This window comes from Trachypithecus francoisi, unplaced genomic scaffold (assembly GCF_009764315.1).
Source record: "Trachypithecus francoisi isolate TF-2019V2 unplaced genomic scaffold, Tfra_2.0 Lachesis_group16, whole genome shotgun sequence".
In the NCBI taxonomy this organism is placed as follows: domain Eukaryota; kingdom Metazoa; phylum Chordata; class Mammalia; order Primates; family Cercopithecidae; genus Trachypithecus; species Trachypithecus francoisi.
The window spans coordinates 57,079,112-57,096,637 of NW_022681461.1; the positions used below are offsets into that span (position 1 = coordinate 57,079,112).

General features: G+C 37.6%; 1 protein-coding gene across 4 annotated transcripts in view; it reads left to right on the forward strand.

Annotated features, from left to right (window-relative positions):
* Positions 1-17,526, forward strand: part of IFT74 (intraflagellar transport 74) — a 123,799-nt gene that overhangs the window by 56,165 nt on the left and 50,108 nt on the right. For all 4 annotated transcript variants that reach the window (XM_033237511.1, XM_033237514.1, XM_033237513.1 and 1 more), the window contains 4 exons: positions 1,505-1,643; positions 4,301-4,363; positions 9,171-9,314; positions 10,906-10,946. In XM_033237511.1, coding sequence (XP_033093402.1) covers positions 1,505-1,643; positions 4,301-4,363; positions 9,171-9,314; positions 10,906-10,946 — 387 coding nt within the window. The remainder of the gene's footprint in view (positions 1-1,504; positions 1,644-4,300; positions 4,364-9,170; positions 9,315-10,905; positions 10,947-17,526) is intronic.

Genomic DNA, 17,526 nt, shown 5'->3' on the forward strand with positions numbered 1-17,526 from the left:
TCTTCTCCAATAGTGAGACTATTAGAGTAAATTCCAGACTCCTGGAATAAATTGAAATTCCAGGTTGTCTGTTTTATTATGTTAATCTTTTATTTGGTTATTTTAGATTTTTTTTTGGTAGGGAAATTTCTGAGTTTAGGTTGTTTATTGTAGTAGTAGGATATGAATGTGTAGAAGGTGTGTAGGGGATATGTGGATCCACAGGCTTAGCTGGTGATTGTGAAAACTGTAGAAGTTGACATCTATGAGCGAAAGAGAGTAAATAGTGATGGGTTAATCAGATTTTGAAACCCAAAATAGAAATTAATGATCTTGGGACTGAAAATGTATGTTCAATCCAGCTTTTTATAAAATGTAAATCTTGAAAGTATTTAGATAAGTGGCATCTCACCTATTCTTTTTTCATAATTTTTCTCTACCCTATCAATAATTGACCTTGCCTAGGCAACAAGTGGCATGTCATTGGTATTTCTTTTGATTACATGATAAAAATGGTTATTGCTTCTAATTAATTTCACTATTACTACTTTTGTGTAATTATATTTGTAATGTTTGTTAAGGTTTTAGAGAAATGAGCTTAATATTTTACAGTGCTAAAAAATATCAATAATTTGTGAAATAGCAATATTAACTAAAGCAGTAAGTAAAAGAGATTTTAAGCAAAGCATATTATTAATCTAAAGCCGTAACTTTAAAAAAATCAAATTGCACTGCAGGCCTCTCTTCTCCTAGTTCTGTCAGAGCCACACTGGATGATTTACATGGCAAACTTCTATACAATATTTAATTTGGTCAAAAAAATTTATGCTGAAGGATGTTTGAAAACCACAATTCTAAAACTTCTTGTCTTTTTTTTTTTTTTGAGACGGAGTTTTGCCCTTTTGCCCAGGCTAGAGTGAAGTGACGTGATCTCGGCTCAGTGCAACCTCTGCCCACTGGATTCAAACAATTCTCCTGCCTCAGCCTCCCAAGTAGCTGGGATTACAGGCACCCACCACCAGGCCTGGCTAATTTTTGTACTTTTAGTAGAGATGGGGTTTCGACATGTTGGCCAGGCTGGTCTTGACCCCCAGACCTCATGTGATCCACCTGCCTTGGCCTCCCAAAGTGCTGGGATTACAGACGTGAGCCACCGAGCCCAGTCTCTTATTTGTCTTTTGAAGGTATACTTCAAAAAAGTATAAATGCATCCTTATATATATAAGTCATTAAGGATTTTCTTTGATAATCTTTGTGATTTCTTAGTAAAGTAAAATGGAGAGTAAGGAAATAGAGGAATTTGGGGATGGAAAAGAGAAAGATGCCAAATAAGTTTGTGCTAATGGGACCAAATTTTATATAGGTCAAATAGCATTTTTTTAGTACAAATATAAAGACTTTTCAGTCACACACTATGGTTGAATATCTTTAAGTATCCTATTAAATTAGGACTGTGACTTGTATAAAATAATTGGATATTTTTCCTCAATACAGTATCAGGAATATTACGTGCTTTTGATTTTAGGAAAGAAAAACAAATGAGAAGTGTAGAAGAAGAAATTGAACAGGAAAAACAAGCAGCAGATGACATTATCAAAAATATGTCTCTTGAAAACCAAGTCAAGTACCTAGAGATGAAAGCCACAAATGAGAAACTGTTACAGGTAATATGAATTATTACTCTGTGCCAAGCATGTATCAGTCTTGCTACTAACAGTATAGTTTGAATATCAGCAGCGTCAGCATCCCCTGAGAGCTTGACTAGACTTTGAGATCAGTTTTCATTTTAACAAGGTCCCTAACTGATTCAAATGGACATTCACGTTTCAGAAGCATTTATTTAGAAAACTTCGTTTTTGTATGCTGCTTGATGACCTAGCTTTTACTCTTATTATTTTTTGTTCACTTCTATTTATTCATTTTGCATTTCATAAAGATACATGAAAATACTTGCATTTATAAAAATACTTGTCTATAAATTAAAAAGTCTATAAATACTTGCAGTTATAGACTTTTAATGCAAACATTAAAAGGCCTCGTAGGTGGAGGATGCAGTGAGCTGAGATCACGCCGCTCCAGCCTGGGTGACAGAGCGAGACTCCATCTCAAAAAAAAAAAGAAAACAAAAGTCCTCATAGACCAGCTCCATATAGCTATTTACTTTCCTTTTCCTTCCTACGTAATAAACAGCTAAACTTTTTACCTGTTAGCATTATGATTTGAATGGCTGTTGTCCTGTAATTATATTGCTTAAATATCCATTTTTAAAAATTAATTTTTTATTGATACAAAACAATTGTACGTATTTATGGGGTACATGTGATAGTTCCATGCATGTGTGCAGTGTATAATGATCAAATCAGGATAATCAGGATATTCATCACCTCAAACATGTAGGATTGTTTTTGTGCTGGAAACTTTTTTTTTTTAATTTTTTTGAGACGGAGTCTTGATCTGTCTCCCAGGCTGGAGTGCAGTGGCGTGATCTCGACTCACTGCAAGCTCCGCCTCCTGGGTTCATGCCATTCTCCTGCCTCACCCTCCCGAGTAGCTGGGACTATAGGCGCCCGCCACCACACCCAGCTGATTTTTTGTATTTTTTTAGTAGAGACAGGGTTTCACCATCTTACCTAGTATGGTCTCGATCTTCTGACCTCATGATCCGCCCTCCTCAGCCTCCCAAAGTGCTAGGATTACAGGCATGAGCCACTGTGCCCGGCCTTATGCTGGAAACATTTTAAATCTCCTTTTCTAGCTATTTTGAAACGTACAATTAATTATTGATAACTGTAGCCATCCTACTGTTCTATCAAACATGAGAATTTATTCCTTCTCTCCCCCTCCACTGCCCCATGCCCACAGCTGGGCACCAACTTCTCAGCCTCTGGTAACCATCATTCTACTACCTCCCTCCCTTTTTTTTTTTTTTTTTTTTATTGAGATGGAGTTTCACTCTGTCACCCAGGCTGGGGTACAGTGGTGCGATCTCGGCTCACTGCAAGCTCTGCCTTCTGGGTTCACGCCATTCTCCTGCCTCAGCCTCCCGAGTAGCTGGGACCACAGGTGCCCACCACCATGCCTGGCCAGTTTTTAATGTATTTTTAGTAGAGATAGGGTTTCACTGTGTTAGCCAGGATGGTCTCGATCTCCTGACCTCATGATCTGCCTGCCTCGGCCTCCCAAAGTGCTGGGATTACAGGTGTGAGCCACTGTGCCTGGCCGAGATCCACTTTTTTAAGCTCCTACAGATGAGTGAGAACATGTAATATTAAATAAGCAAGTTAAATTCCTGCTTAGGGGATATTGAGAATCCTCTCAATGCTCAGTCATGATGGTGCCCTTTCATGCCCAGATGGCCCTTAAAAAAGATTAAGCAAAGAATTAGGCCCCATAAATGCCAATAATGATTATAGTTTTAGTTTCTGAGACATTCCTTTGCTGACAATTTAGTAACCTTTTTATTTTAGACAAGATTTCTAAGATACAGTGAAGAAAGAGTATGGCCTAGCCAAGATGGTGAAACCCCATCTCTACTAAAAATACAAAAATTAGCCGGGTGTGGTGGCAGGCGGCTGTATTCCCAGCTACGTGGGAAGCTGAGGCAGGTAATTGCTTGAACCTGGGAGGTGGAGGTTACAGTGAGCCAAGATCATGCCACTGCATTCCAGTCTGGGCAACAGAGCGAGACTCTGTCTCAGAAAGAGAAAAGAAAGAGTATGATAGAAATGCCAAAATAGTTCCAAAATATAGTTAATCTTATATGGGATAATGAATGAGTAAACAATTTAAGGACTTATCCTAGGAGTGAACCATATTTATATTTACATATATGTGTATGTGTGTGTGCATGTGTTATGTGTGTATGTGTATAGTATAGAGAAATTAGGCAAAAGATATGAAAACACGATTAAACATCAAAATTTTAAATAATAACCTTAAACAATGACATAATTTGAAATCTTCTGATACTTGATGTCTCAGAACATAGTGATGATTCACTGTGAAAAGGTCTAAAGTCTAGCTACTTTTGAGAAACTCATGAAGTTTTTTTTTGCTTTTTGTTTTTTTTTTGAAGGCACACAGCAAGTTTTTAAGAATAATAAAAGAAGATGGGAAAAATATAAATAATGAAGTGTTAATAAATTCTAGTCAAAATGCAAGATGCCAGTGAAGATATTTAGAAAATTTACTTTGTCACGTCTGTATTTGAAATGTTGAGAAATAGAGAAACAAATTATTTTTTTCCAAGCTCCCTCCCCCTACTGCTACAAATTATTCTTAATGTAATTTGGATTTATGTTTGCTTTTTTTTTCCACTTAGGAATTAGATACACTTCAACAACAGTTGGATTCACAGAACATGAAAAAAGAGAGCATGGAAGCAGTAAGTGTAAAATCAAATAAGGGTTCTCATACTACTCAGTTAAAAAAGTTAATTCAGCCAAGTAAACTAATTCAAGTACATATTGATCTGGCAGTTTACTAATAGGAGTTTAATACTTTTTCTTCCTTTTCTGGACCCATAAAGATCCTAGTATGGTAAGAAATTAGATTCAGTTATTGAATACCTACTATGTATAAAACAAATCATTCTGCCCAACCTAGGACATGCAAAATCCAATAACAATTAATTTTTTTTTTTTTAGCGAGACAGGGTCTTTGTCACTCAGGCTGGAGTGCAGTGACATGATCGTAGCTCACTGTAAATTCAAGCTCTTGAGCTCAAGCGATCCTCTCTCCTCAGCTTCCCAAGTAGCTAGAACTTCAGGCAGGAACCACCACACCTGGCTCATTTTTATTTTACTTTTTGTAAAGACAGGATGTCATTATGGCTGGTCTACAGCTCCTGGCCTCAAGCAATGTACCTACCTTGGCTTCCCAATGTGCTGGGATTACAGGCTTGAGGCATTGTGCTCAGCCTCTAATGGCAATTTAAAGACACATACACAAGAGACTAAAAACAAAGAGGGAGAGACATGAGTTCATCTCTTTAAGGATGTAAAAACTTCCATTTGTTTTCTTATTTGTTTATTTAAAATGTTTTAATTCACAAAACAAAATGTGCTTATGGTTTAAAAATAGTTGAACAAGATGAACATAAAAATGTCTGTTTTGTGTCCTTCTTTCCAGATGGAACTACTGGAAAGACGTTTATCAAGTGCTTACTGTATACTTTTTTGAGCTGTAAACTTATATCAGCATCATCTTCATATAATCCCCACAAGAGTCCTAAATCCCATCTTGGTTTTATAGTTGTGAAAAACCTCAGGTGGGGTTCATACTTGCTATGCTATCTGCAGCTTTTTTTTCACCCTAACATTATATCTTCAGTGTCTATTTATATCAGTTCTTAGAGAACCTCCTCATTATTTTAAATTGCTACGTTGTATTATGTTGTATAATTATAACACAGCCTTGTAAATGAACAGGTTGTTTATAGTTTTCTGGGATTATAAACAATACTCGGCGAAAGCATACATTTTATGCAAAGTTGTATTAGTATATCATAAGATTGAATTCTCACAATGGGTCAAAAGGTATACACTTTAAAAATGTTGTAAGATTGCCAAACTGCCTTCAAAAAGATTGTTCCAACTTTTACTTCTAGATGTAATGTATGTAAATGCTTATTTCCCCTGCATTCACTGACAGCAAATATTATCTGACTTTTCCAATTTTAGCTAGTTTGATAGGTAAAAATTATTACCTTATTTGAATTTTCATTTATTTATGCATAAAGCTGAGTATCTGTTTATATCATTTTTGGCCAATGAATTTCTTTTTCTTTGAACTCCTTTTTCATATTTTTGGCATTTCAGTATACTGACTGTACCTCAAATCTTGCCTCCCTTTCCTGATTTCCTGTGGATTCAGGTGGATGACATGATGATAGTATTAGGAACTGTTACAGATTGACAGATTGCTGACACCCTAGCTTGTAAAAGAAATGAATATTTTGTAATTAATTCTTTTGAGAATTTGCTATTGCAAAAGTTATTTAATTAAAAATAGTGAGGTAGTTGGCTGGGCGTGGTGGGTCACGCCTGTAATCCCAGCACTTTGGGAGGCCGAGGCGGGCAGATCATGAGGTCTGGAGATCGAGACCATCCTGGCTAACACGGTGAAACCTTGTCTCTATCAAAATACAAAAAATTAGCCCGGTGTGGTGACAGGTGCCTGTAGTGCCAGCTACTTGGGAGGCTGAGGCAGAAGAATGGCATGAGCCCAGAAGGGAGAGCTTACAGAGAGCCAAGATGACGCCACTGCACTCCAGCCTGGGTGACAGAGTGAGACTCCATCTCAAAAAAAAGAAAAAAAAAATAGGAAGGTAGTTTTCTGTGTCTGGTTGTCCATCTATAAATACACTTAATTTTTATTTCCTTGGATCTCTGGTGATGGAAATACGCTTAAAGAAAGAAGGACCACATTTAGTATTAATACAACCAGCTTGTAGAATTCCTCACTAATCTTTTTTGGAGTGGGTTTGTGAGAGTCAAGTCTTACTTCAGTTGGTGAGTTTAGTTTCCGTAGGAAGAAGATAAGCTATAACCTTAGATTTACTTTTTGTACTGATGCCATTCTTCTCTGATGTCAGTACATTTATGCCTAAATTAACAAGAGTTTTAAAAATACATAATGTTTTCAGATTAAGATAACGTAAGTCACTAATTCTATTTAACTTTTGCCAGATTTCTTTCTTTTTAAAAAAATTTCTTTTGAGACGGAGCCTTGCTCCGTTGCCCAGGCTGGAGTGCAGTGACACGATCTTGGCTCACTGCAACTTCCGCCTCCTCAGTTCAAGCAATTCTCCTGTCTCAGCCTCCTAAGTAGCTGGGATTACAGCGTGCATCACCATGCCCGGCTAATTTTTGTATTTTCATTAGAGATGGGGTTTCACCATGTTGGCCAGGCTGGTCTTGAACTCCTGACCTCGTGATCCACCCGCTTCAGCCTCCCAAAGTGCTGAGATTACAGGCATGAGCCACCATGCCCAGCCCAGATTTCTTTTATTTATTTATTTAGGACTTGTTCTTCAAGAAAATATGTGTCAGATAGTGGTCAATCAACTAGTATTTATTGAATACTTTATGTTCACTACTGTACAGCATATTAGGTCATGCTTATTCAATTCACAAGAATGGAAAAAATCAGGTGAAGGATTAACATGAGCTTAAGACTTCCAGAACAGTTTTATCAAGATGCAATTCAAACAAGTCTATAGGATCGTTAGGCAAAAAGGAGAAGAGACTATGAAAAAGGATAGCATAAAATATCTGCATTTCCTCTCTATATATTTTTTAGCATGCCTTTATCTTATCTGATGCCTAATCTATTACTTGAACTGTATATATAATCCATTGCTTATGGACTTTGAAAAATTCTCTTGTCTACTTGTTCCTTTTTTGGAGGTTCCTTCTTTCATACTTTTAAAAGAGAAGAGGTCGGCCAGGCATGGTGGCTCACACTTGTAATCCCAGCACTTTGGGAGGCTGAGGTGGGCGGATCACGAGGTCAGGAGTTTTGAGACTAGCCTGGCCAACATGGTGAAACCCCATTTCTACTAAAAATACACAAAAAGTTAGCTGGGTGTGGTGGTGGGCGTCTGTAGTCCCAGCTACTTGGGAGGCTGAGGCAGGAGAATGGTGTGAACCCGGGAGACAGAGCTTGCATTGAGCTGAGATCGCACCACTGCACTCCAGCCTGGGTGACTGAGCAAGACTCCATCTCAAATATAAATAAATAAATAAATAAATATTAGCTGGGTGTGGTGGCGGGCACCTGTAATCCCAGCTACTTGGGAGGCTGAGGCAGGAGAATCGCTTGAAACTGGGAGGCGAAAGTTGCAGTGAGCCAAGATCGCACCACTGCACCCCAGCCTGGGTGAAAGAGTGAAACTCTGTCTCAAAAAAGGAAAAAAAAAAAAAAGAGAGAGAGAAGAGGTCTTACCTCTTTAAGAATTTTGTTTTGTTCATGCTGTAGGTCTGTTTTCAAATGTCACTGTTAACTCTTATGTCTTTGTTAACTTTGAAAAGTTATTTACATTTCAGGTCCTTAGTTTTCTCATCTGTAAAATGGAGATGATAGTACTATCTTGTAGAGTATCACTTTGGATAGTAGAGATAACATATAAATAACATGTAGCATAGTGCCTGGCACAGAACAGATGCTCAGTAAACAAGAGTTTCAAATGTCATTTTAATCATCACCACCACCATTCCTAGCTTTTTTTTTTAATCTAGTAACATTTTTGTCACATCCTTATTTTTTTCTTTGTGAAAGGTAGGATAGTGGGGAGTACACAGTAACTGTTATTTCATGTGTTAATTTCCTAGTGCTGCTGTAATAGAATATCACAAACAGGGTGGCTTAAAACAAACAAATTTTCTCACAGTTCCAGAGCCTGAAAGTCTGAAATCGAGGTGTCAGCAGAGCCTTGCTTCCTCTGAGACTCTAGAAAGAATCTTGCTCTGCCTCCTCCTAGCTTCTAGTAGTATCCATTAGCCCTTGATGTTGCTTGACTTCCAGCTGCATCACTCCAGTCTTTGCCTAAGTCATACCATGGTATTCTCCCTGCGTGTCTCTGTTGCATCTATACTCTTCTTATAAAGGGCACTATCATATTGGATTAGGGCCCACCCCTAATGACCTTATCTTAACTTGACTAAATATGCAAAGAGCCTATTTTCAAATAAAGGTCAAATTGACAGGTGTATGTCGTTAAGACTCCAGCTTACCTTTTGAGCAGACACAATTCAACTCACAAAATTGTGGAAAAATATATGTTATGACCTATTTAGGGAAAAATATCTTCTCTCCAAAGATCACTTATGTGGACTTTGAATCAGACATTGTGTTTAAAGTTGCACATATGTTTTGACATTGTCTTTATCCTCCTGTTGGTAGAGTTGTCCTATATTTATTCAGGTCTTATATGTAGAAAACAAAATAAACTAAGGCTATCAACTTCTTGTGAATCTTAGATTGAAAATAGCTTATTAAAATATACAGGATTTATTTCTATTCTTCCAGTTTAGGAATGTGCTTTGTAGCATTATTGAGTACTAATGATATTTGCTGTCTGTATTTAAAGATGCTGGTAGTTTACCCCCTATTCTTACAAACTGAAACCTATTTGATAATAATTACTGATAAAATACTAATTAAAAATTTCCCTTCTTATTTTCCTTTAGGAAATAGCTCACTCCCAGGTGAAACAGGAGGCTGTATTGCTGCATGAAAAGCTTTATGAGTTGGAGTCCCATCGAGATCAAATGATTGCAGAAGACAAAAGCATAGGATCTCCAATGGAAGAGAGAGATAAATTACTTAAGCAGGTGGGCAAAAGAAACATACTTATTTTAAGATGTCTGGTTTTGGTACATGTATTGATTTGTTTTATTTAAGGGATATTAATGCAACCAAAAGCTAGTAAGTTTATTGTCTAAAAATAATTTATGTGAAGAAATGACTTTTTAATCTAGATTTTCTTCTTCTTCTTCTTCTTTTTTTTTTTTTTTTTTTTTGATATAGGGTCTCGCTCTGTAACCCAGGCTGGAGCACAGTGGTGCAATCATAGCTCACTGTAGCCCTGATCTGCTGGGCTCAAGCGATCCTCCACCTCAGCCTCTTGAGTAACTGGGACTACAGGCATGTGCCAACACACCAATTTTTTATTTTTATTTTTTTGTAGTGATGGGGTTTTACTATGTTGCCTAGGCTGGTCTCAAGCTCCTGGCCTCAAGCAGTCCTCCAATTTCAGTCTCTCCAAGTGTTGGGATTATAGGCACCCGGCCTAGATTTTCTTAAGTATTTCATACTAACGTAGGTAAAGCTAACTTTTCCTTAGTAGGAATACTTGAAACTCTTCTTTATTGGTCATTAAATATTTAGATAATCTTTTGGAAGGTATGTTTCCTTTTTGTTTTGGGCCTTGTGTTTAGAAAATGGAGTATCCCAAGGCTAATGACTTTTTGTGGCTGTTATGATCGGTGCCTCCATGAAGAGAATTGAATTAAAATGTCCTGTGAAATTATCGTATGTCCTAAAGTCATGACACATGTAACGTATATTTAGTAGCTTTCTTACTACCCCAAAGGTAGATGTAGTTTAGCTCCAAATTATAATTAGCATGTTGTTTATCGTGATACACCCTAACTATAAGGGCCTTAGGAGAACTTCATCTATATTTGGGCACAGCTCCAGTCAGGGACTCCCTTGCCCGTAGACTTAGATCAAGCCCATTGCATTTAGAAGAATTTAGGTATCAATTCAGGGACTATTTAATTATTAGAATTATTCCAGAGGGTATTAAATCTAGAACCTGTGTAGTTCCTTGGAAATAAATCATTGAAAGATGGGGAGAAGTGATCTTGAGGTACACATACCACATAAAATATAGAATAGCTACTTAAATTTCAATTTCAGATAAGCAATGAATAATCTTTCAGACACATGTATCTATATAGAAAAATTATTCATTGCTTGTGAATGATACGAATAATCCAAATATTACATGGTATAGATATCCCCTCAAAGATATTCACTACTTATCTGAAATTCAAATTTAACTGGACTTGCTCCATCTAGCGAAACCCTACCTGTGGGAAAGTGAGGGAGACTCTCAGAAATCCTAGATGTTTATATCAACTTATCCAGGCCTGAAGATGTGCTAACCTGATGGTGCCTGGGGGATAGCTATGAGTATATCAGTTACTACCCTTACTTTGAGGAAAAAGGATGGAATCTGTGAATGGTTCCTTGGTGCTGTTCCCTTTAACTTCAAAGGTTGAAGTCTAAAAAATAGATTTCAAGAAGGAGACTAGATTTGACACTTTAGTACAATGCACTCTAGAAGGAAATTGTCTTTAAGATAGCCTTACAATGAATTATTTTTTTAAATACTACTTTCTTTTTATGCCTTTGTAGGTTAAAGACGATAATCAGGAAATAGCCAGCATGGAAAGACAGTAAGTACCTTTATACTAGGACATTTTACATCCATTTCTCACTTTAAAAATCACATTCTAGAGGTACAGGAGTGGCTTTCATTCTTTCAATTTTACTTATAGCTTTAAATATTTCTTTGAGTGTTTAAGAGCCATTGCATAGTATAATTGTTTTTTATAAATATCTTTATTAAGATATACTTTATACCATATAATAGACATATTTAAAGTAAGCAATTTAAAGCTTTTTAGTATATTCACAGAAGTGTGCAGCCATCACCTAAATCACCTTTATTTTTCAATTTTTATTTATTTTTATCTTTTTGAGACCAGGTCTCACTCTGCTGCCCAGACTGGAGTGCAAGTGGCATGATCATAGCTCATTGTAACCTCAAACTCCTGGGCTCAAACCTCCCAAGGAGCTAGGGCTACAGGCACATGCCACCATATCTGGCTAATTTATTTTTATTTTTAGTAGAGTCAAGATGTTACTATGTTGCCCAGGCTAGTCTCCAGCTCCTGGCCTCAAGTGATCCTCCCATCTCAGCTTCCCAAAGAGCTGAGATTACAGCTGTGAGCCAGTGTGCCAGGCCCCCAGTCAACTTTAGAACTATTCAGTCAGCCCAATAAAACCCTACACCCTTTAACCATCACCTCCCTTATGCCTCTCCCAGCTCTAGCCATGTCTATTCTGGACATTTCATACAAATGGAATCATTCAATATGTGCTTCTGTGTGGCAGGATGCTTTCCCTTAACACAGTGAGCCTTGCTTTCTTGAAGATCAGCTGACTATCAGTATTTGGCTTTATTTCAGGGTTCTCTATTCTGTTCCGAGGCTCATAGATGAGGCTTGAAAACTAAGACTAATGGAATATTATTTGGAAAAAAAAATTAATACAATACTAATACATGCTCAGTATTTTATTAATTTTTATTAATACTGATACATGCTTAGTATTTTATTAATTTTTATTTCCAAATAGTATTCCATTGTATGGATATACCATATTCTGTTTATTCATTTATAAATTGATGGATGTATGGGCTGTTACCATTTTTTTACTGTTATGAATCATGCTCCTATGAACATCCATGTACAAGTTTTTGTGTGGACATATGTTTTCACTTCTCTTGTATATATACCTAGGAGTGGAATTGCTGACTCATGACTATGTTTAACTTTTTGAAGAACTGCCAGACTGTTTTTCAAAACAACTTTACCATTTTACATTTCATTTATTTCTATTTGAATATATTTATTTAAAATTTGTAAAACAATCATTTTACCACCAGTCACCAGAAAGCATACCAATTGTTTTAACTTTCTTTCTTTTCTTTTTTCTTCTGAGACAGAGTCCCAGTTTGTTGCCCAGGCTGGAATGCAGTGGTGCAATCTTGGCTCACTGCAACCTCCACATCCTGGGTTCAAGGGATTCTCATGCCTCAGCCTCCCGAGTAGCTGGGACTACAGGCACATGGCACCGTACCCGGCTAAGATTGTTTTAATTTTAATCAACTAAGTTGTAAACTAATAAGTAGTCAACAATGACGAAATTGCCTTCTAATGTTTCTCATATTCTATTGTAATGTTTTTGTCACTGATTACAACTTATGAAATTAAATTTTGGAATCACAGTCTCTAATACGAGCTGAATTGCAGCCCATGTTAAGTCTTTTGCAGTACTGGCTAAGGTACTAAGAAAGTAATGTTTTTTTTTTCTGTTAATTTGTAACTTTAAGCAAATTTCTATATTATTATGGCTAAGATAAGATTTTTTTAAGGAACATTTAAAGCAGCTTTATTTTATCTTTTTTATTTCAATAGTTTTTGGGGAACAGGTGGTATTCGGTTACATGGATAAGTTCTTTAGCAGTGATTTCTGAGAGTTTGATGCATCCATTACCCAAGCAGTGTCCACTCTACCCACTGTGTAGTCTTTTATCCCTCACCCACCTCTCACTCTTCCCACCAAGTCCCCAAAGTTCATTGTATCATTCTTATGCCTTTGTGTCCTCATAGCTTAGCTGCCACTTATTTATTTATTTTTTTATTTATGTATTTATTTATTGAGACAGAGTCTCGCTCTGTTGCCCAGGCTGGAGTGCAGTGGTGTGATCTCGGCTCACTGCAAGCTCCGCCTCCCGGGTTCACGCCATTCTCCTGCCTCAGCCTCCCAAGTAGCTGGGACTACAGGTGCCCACCACCATGCCTGCTAATTTTTTTGTATTTTTAGTAGAAACGGGGTTTCACCATGTTAGCTAGGATGGTCTCGATCTCCTGACCTCTTGTTCCACTCGCCTCTGCCTCCCAAAGTGCTGGGATTACAAGCGTGAGCCACCGCGCCTGGCCGCTTAGCTCCCACTTAGAAATGAGAACATACGATGTTTGGTTTTCCATTCCTGAGTTTCTTCACTTAGAATAACTGTCTCCAACTCCATCTAGGTTGCTGTGAATGCCATTATTTTGATCCTTTTTATGGCTGAGTAGTATATATATATGTATAAATATATATCCACACACACATATACATACCACATTTTCTTTGTTGATTGTTGGCCTTTTGGCTGTTTCCCTTTTTTCCAGTTGCAAATTGTGCTGCTATCAACATGCATGTGCAAGTGTCTTTTCATATAATGACTTCTATTTCCTCTGCATAGATACCTAGTAGTGGGATTGCTGGATCAAATGGTAGATCTACTTTTAGTTCTTTAAGGAATCGCCATACTGTTTTCCATAGTGGTTGTACTACTTTATATTTCCACAAGCAGGGTAAACGTGTTCCTTTTTCACCACATCCACTCCAACATCTATTTTTTTTAAATTTTTTAATTGTGGCCATTCTTGCAGGAGTAAGCTGGTATTGCATTGTGGTTTTGATTTGCATTTCCCTGATAATTAATGATGTTGATCATTTTTTCATATGATTGTTGACCATTTGTATATCTTCTTTGGAGAGTCGTCTATTCATGTCTTTAGCCCACTTTTCACTTTTTTATGGGATTTTTTTTTCTTGCTGATTTGTTTGAGTTTGTTGTAGATTCTGATATTATTCCTTTGTCAGATGCATAGTTTATTAATGTTTTCTTTTTCTCACTCTGTGGGTTGTCTATTAACTCTGCTGATTATTTCTTTTGTTGGTGCAGAAGTTTTTTAGTTTAATTAAGTCCCATCTATTTATCTTTCTTTTTGTTGCATTTGCTTTTAGGTTCTTTCAGTTCATGAAGTGTTTGCCTATGCCGATGCCTAGAAGAGTTTTTCTGATGTTATCTTCCAGAATTTTTATGGTTTCAGGTCTTAGATTTAAGTTTCTGATCCATCTTGAGTTGATTTTTATATAAGGTGAGAGATGAGGATCCTGTTTCGTTCTCTTACTTGTGGCTTTCCAGTTATCCCAGCACCATTTGTTGAAGAGGGTGTCCTTTCCCCACTTTATGTTTTTGTTTGCTTTTTCGAAGATCAACTAACTGTCAGTATTTGGCTTTGTTTCTGGGTTCTCTGTTCTGTGCCATTGGTCCATGTACCTATTTTTATGCCAATACAATACTGTTTTGGTGACCTTATAGTCCTTATAGTGTAGTTTGAAAGTGGGTAATGTGATGTCTCTAGGTTTGTTCTTTTTGCTTAGTCTTGCTTTGGCTGTGCAGGCTCACTTTTGGTTCCATATGAATTTTAGGATTGTTTCTTTTCTAGTTCTGTGAAGAATGATGATGGTAAAATGGGAATTGCATTGAACTTGTAGATTGCTTTTGGCAGTATGGTCATTTTCACAATATGACCATCAAGACAAGACAGGACAGGACAGGACAGGACAGGACAAAGACGAAGAGAAGACTTAGGAATATGCCTAACCCAAAAGGTGAAAGACTCAAAAGGTGAAAGACCCCTCTCTACAAGGAAATCCATGAGTATGGAATATGTTTCTATTTGTTTATGTCATCTGTGATTTCTTTCAGCAGTGTTTTGTAGTTTTCCTTGTAGAGGTCTTTCAGCTTTTGGGTTAGGTATATTCCTAAGTATTGTGTTGTGTTGTGTTTTGTTTTATTTTATTTTATTTTATTTTCACAGTTGTTGTGAAAGGAGTTGAGTTCTTGATTTCTTTTTTTTTTCTTTTCTTTTTTTCTTTTTTGATACAGAGTCTTGCTCTGTTGCCCAGGCTGGAGTGTAATGGTGCAATCTTGGCTCACTGCAACCTCCACCTCCCAGGTTCAAGTGATTCTCCTTCCTCAGCCTCCCGAGTAGCTGTGACTACAGGTGCATGCCACCACTCCCAGCTACTTTTTTGTATTTTTAGTAAAGACGGGGTTTCACCTTGTTAGCCAGGATGGTCTCGACCTTCTGACCTTGTGATCCGCCCACCTTGGCCTCCCAAAGTGCTGGGATTACAGGCGTGAGCCACCGTGCCCAATCAAGTTCTTTATTTCTTTGTCAGCTTGGTTGCTGTTGGTATATAGCAGTGATACTGATTTGTGTACATTGATTTTGTGTCCTGAAACTTTACTGAATTTATTTATAAGATCTAGGAGTTTTCTGGATGGGTCTTTAGGGTTTCCTAGTTATATGATCATATCATCAGCAAACAGCAACAGTTTGACTTCCTCTTTACTGATGTAGGTGCCCTTTATTCATTTCTTTTTTCTGATTGCTCTACCTAGGACTTCTAGTCCTGTGTTGAATAGAAGTGGTGACAGTGGGCATCCTTGTCTTGTTCCAGTTCTTAGGGGGACTGCTTTCAGCTTTTCCCTGTTCAATATAATGTTGGCTGTGGGTTTGTCATAGAAAGTTTTTATTATCTTAAGATATGTAATCGTAAAAGGATGCTGGATTTTGTCAAATGCTTTTTCTGCATCTATTGAGATGATTGTATGAGTTTTGTTTTTAATTCTGTTTATGTGGTATATCACATTTATTGACTTGTGTATGTTTAAGCATCCCTGCATCTCTGCTATAAAACCCACTTGATCATAGTGAATCTTTTTGAAATGCTGCTGGATTTGGTTAGCTAATTTTTTTTTTTGAGGATTTTTGCCTCTAAATTAATCAGGGATATTGGTCCATAGTTTTTTTGTTGTTGTTGTTATGTTCATTGCTGGTTTTGGTATTAGGGTGATACTGGCTTCATAGAATGATTTAGGGAAGATTCCCTCTTTCTCTATCTTTTGGAATAGTTTCAGTAAGATCAGCAGCAGAGGCTGCCATATCCCCCTTGGAACATAACTTCCTTGGTCTGAAACCACCCTCTCCATCACCCACATTGGCCACAGCCAGCCCCATCCAAGGAGAGTCTGAGCTGAGACACGCCTTACCCTGCCCTCACCTGATGGTCTTTCTCTACCCGGCTTGTAGCCAAAGACAAAAGACATAAACTTGTGGTAGGTCTATGGCCCCACCAATCACCTGAGAAACCCAAATATTTGTTCAGGTGACCTTAGGGCAAGCTTGTGTCCCCCTATACTACTGCAGCTGATGCCCTCTTGAAAGTGCCACCTCCTAGCTAGAGGCCAACCAACACAAACCATTACAGCAATTCATAACAGAACAATCCTCCTCCAAGGAAAGGAGAAAACAACAACTAATTCCACTGTCTATAACATCCACACTAACCGGAGGCCCTGAGTCTGTTCACATGACAGTTTTACTGCCAGCATAACCAGCATTCAAGAAAACCAGGGCACTAAACAAAACTACAACCAAGGACTCTCACAGAATCCACTTCACTCTTCAGCTACCTCCACCAGAGCAGGTGCTGGTATCCACGGTTGAGACCCTAAAGACAGATCACTTCACAGGACTCTTTGCAGACCCTTCCCAGTACAAGCCCAGAGCCCGGTAGCTCTGGTGGGTGGCTAGACCCAGAACAGCAATAATAATCACCGCATCTGGCTCTCAGGAAGCCCCATCTCTAGGGGAAGGGAGAGAGAGAGCACCATATCAAGGGATCACTGCATGGGACAAACGAATCTGAACAGCGACCCTTGAGTCCCAGATCTTTCTTCTGTCATAGTCTACCCAAATGAGAAGGAACCAGTAAAACAATTCTGGTAATATGACAAAACAAGGTTCTGTAACATCTCCAGAAGATCACACTAGCACCAGCAATGGATCCAAACCAGGAAGAAATCTGTGAATTGACAGATAAAGAATTCAGAAGATTAGTTACTAAGTTACTCAAGGAGCCAGCAGAGAAAGGTGAAAACCAACTTAAAGAAGTTTAAAATATAGGATATGCATGAAAAAAATCTCCAGAGAAATATGTAGCATAAATAAAAAAAAATCACAGCTGCTGGACATGAGAGACACACTTAGAGAAATGCAAAATACAATGGAAAGTTTCAACAATAGAATCAAACAAGTAGAAGAAAGAACTTCAGAGCTCTAAGACAAGGCTTTCAAAATAAAACTCAATCCATCAAAGACAAAAAAAGTATTAAAACAAAAAAGCACAAAGCCTCCAAAAAGGTTGAGATTCTGTTAAATGGCCAAACCTAAGAATAATTGGTGTTCCTGAGGAAGAAAACAAATCTGTAAGTCTGGAAAATGTATTTGAGGGAATAATCAAGGAAAACTTCCCTGGCCTTGCTAGAGATGTAGATATCCAAAT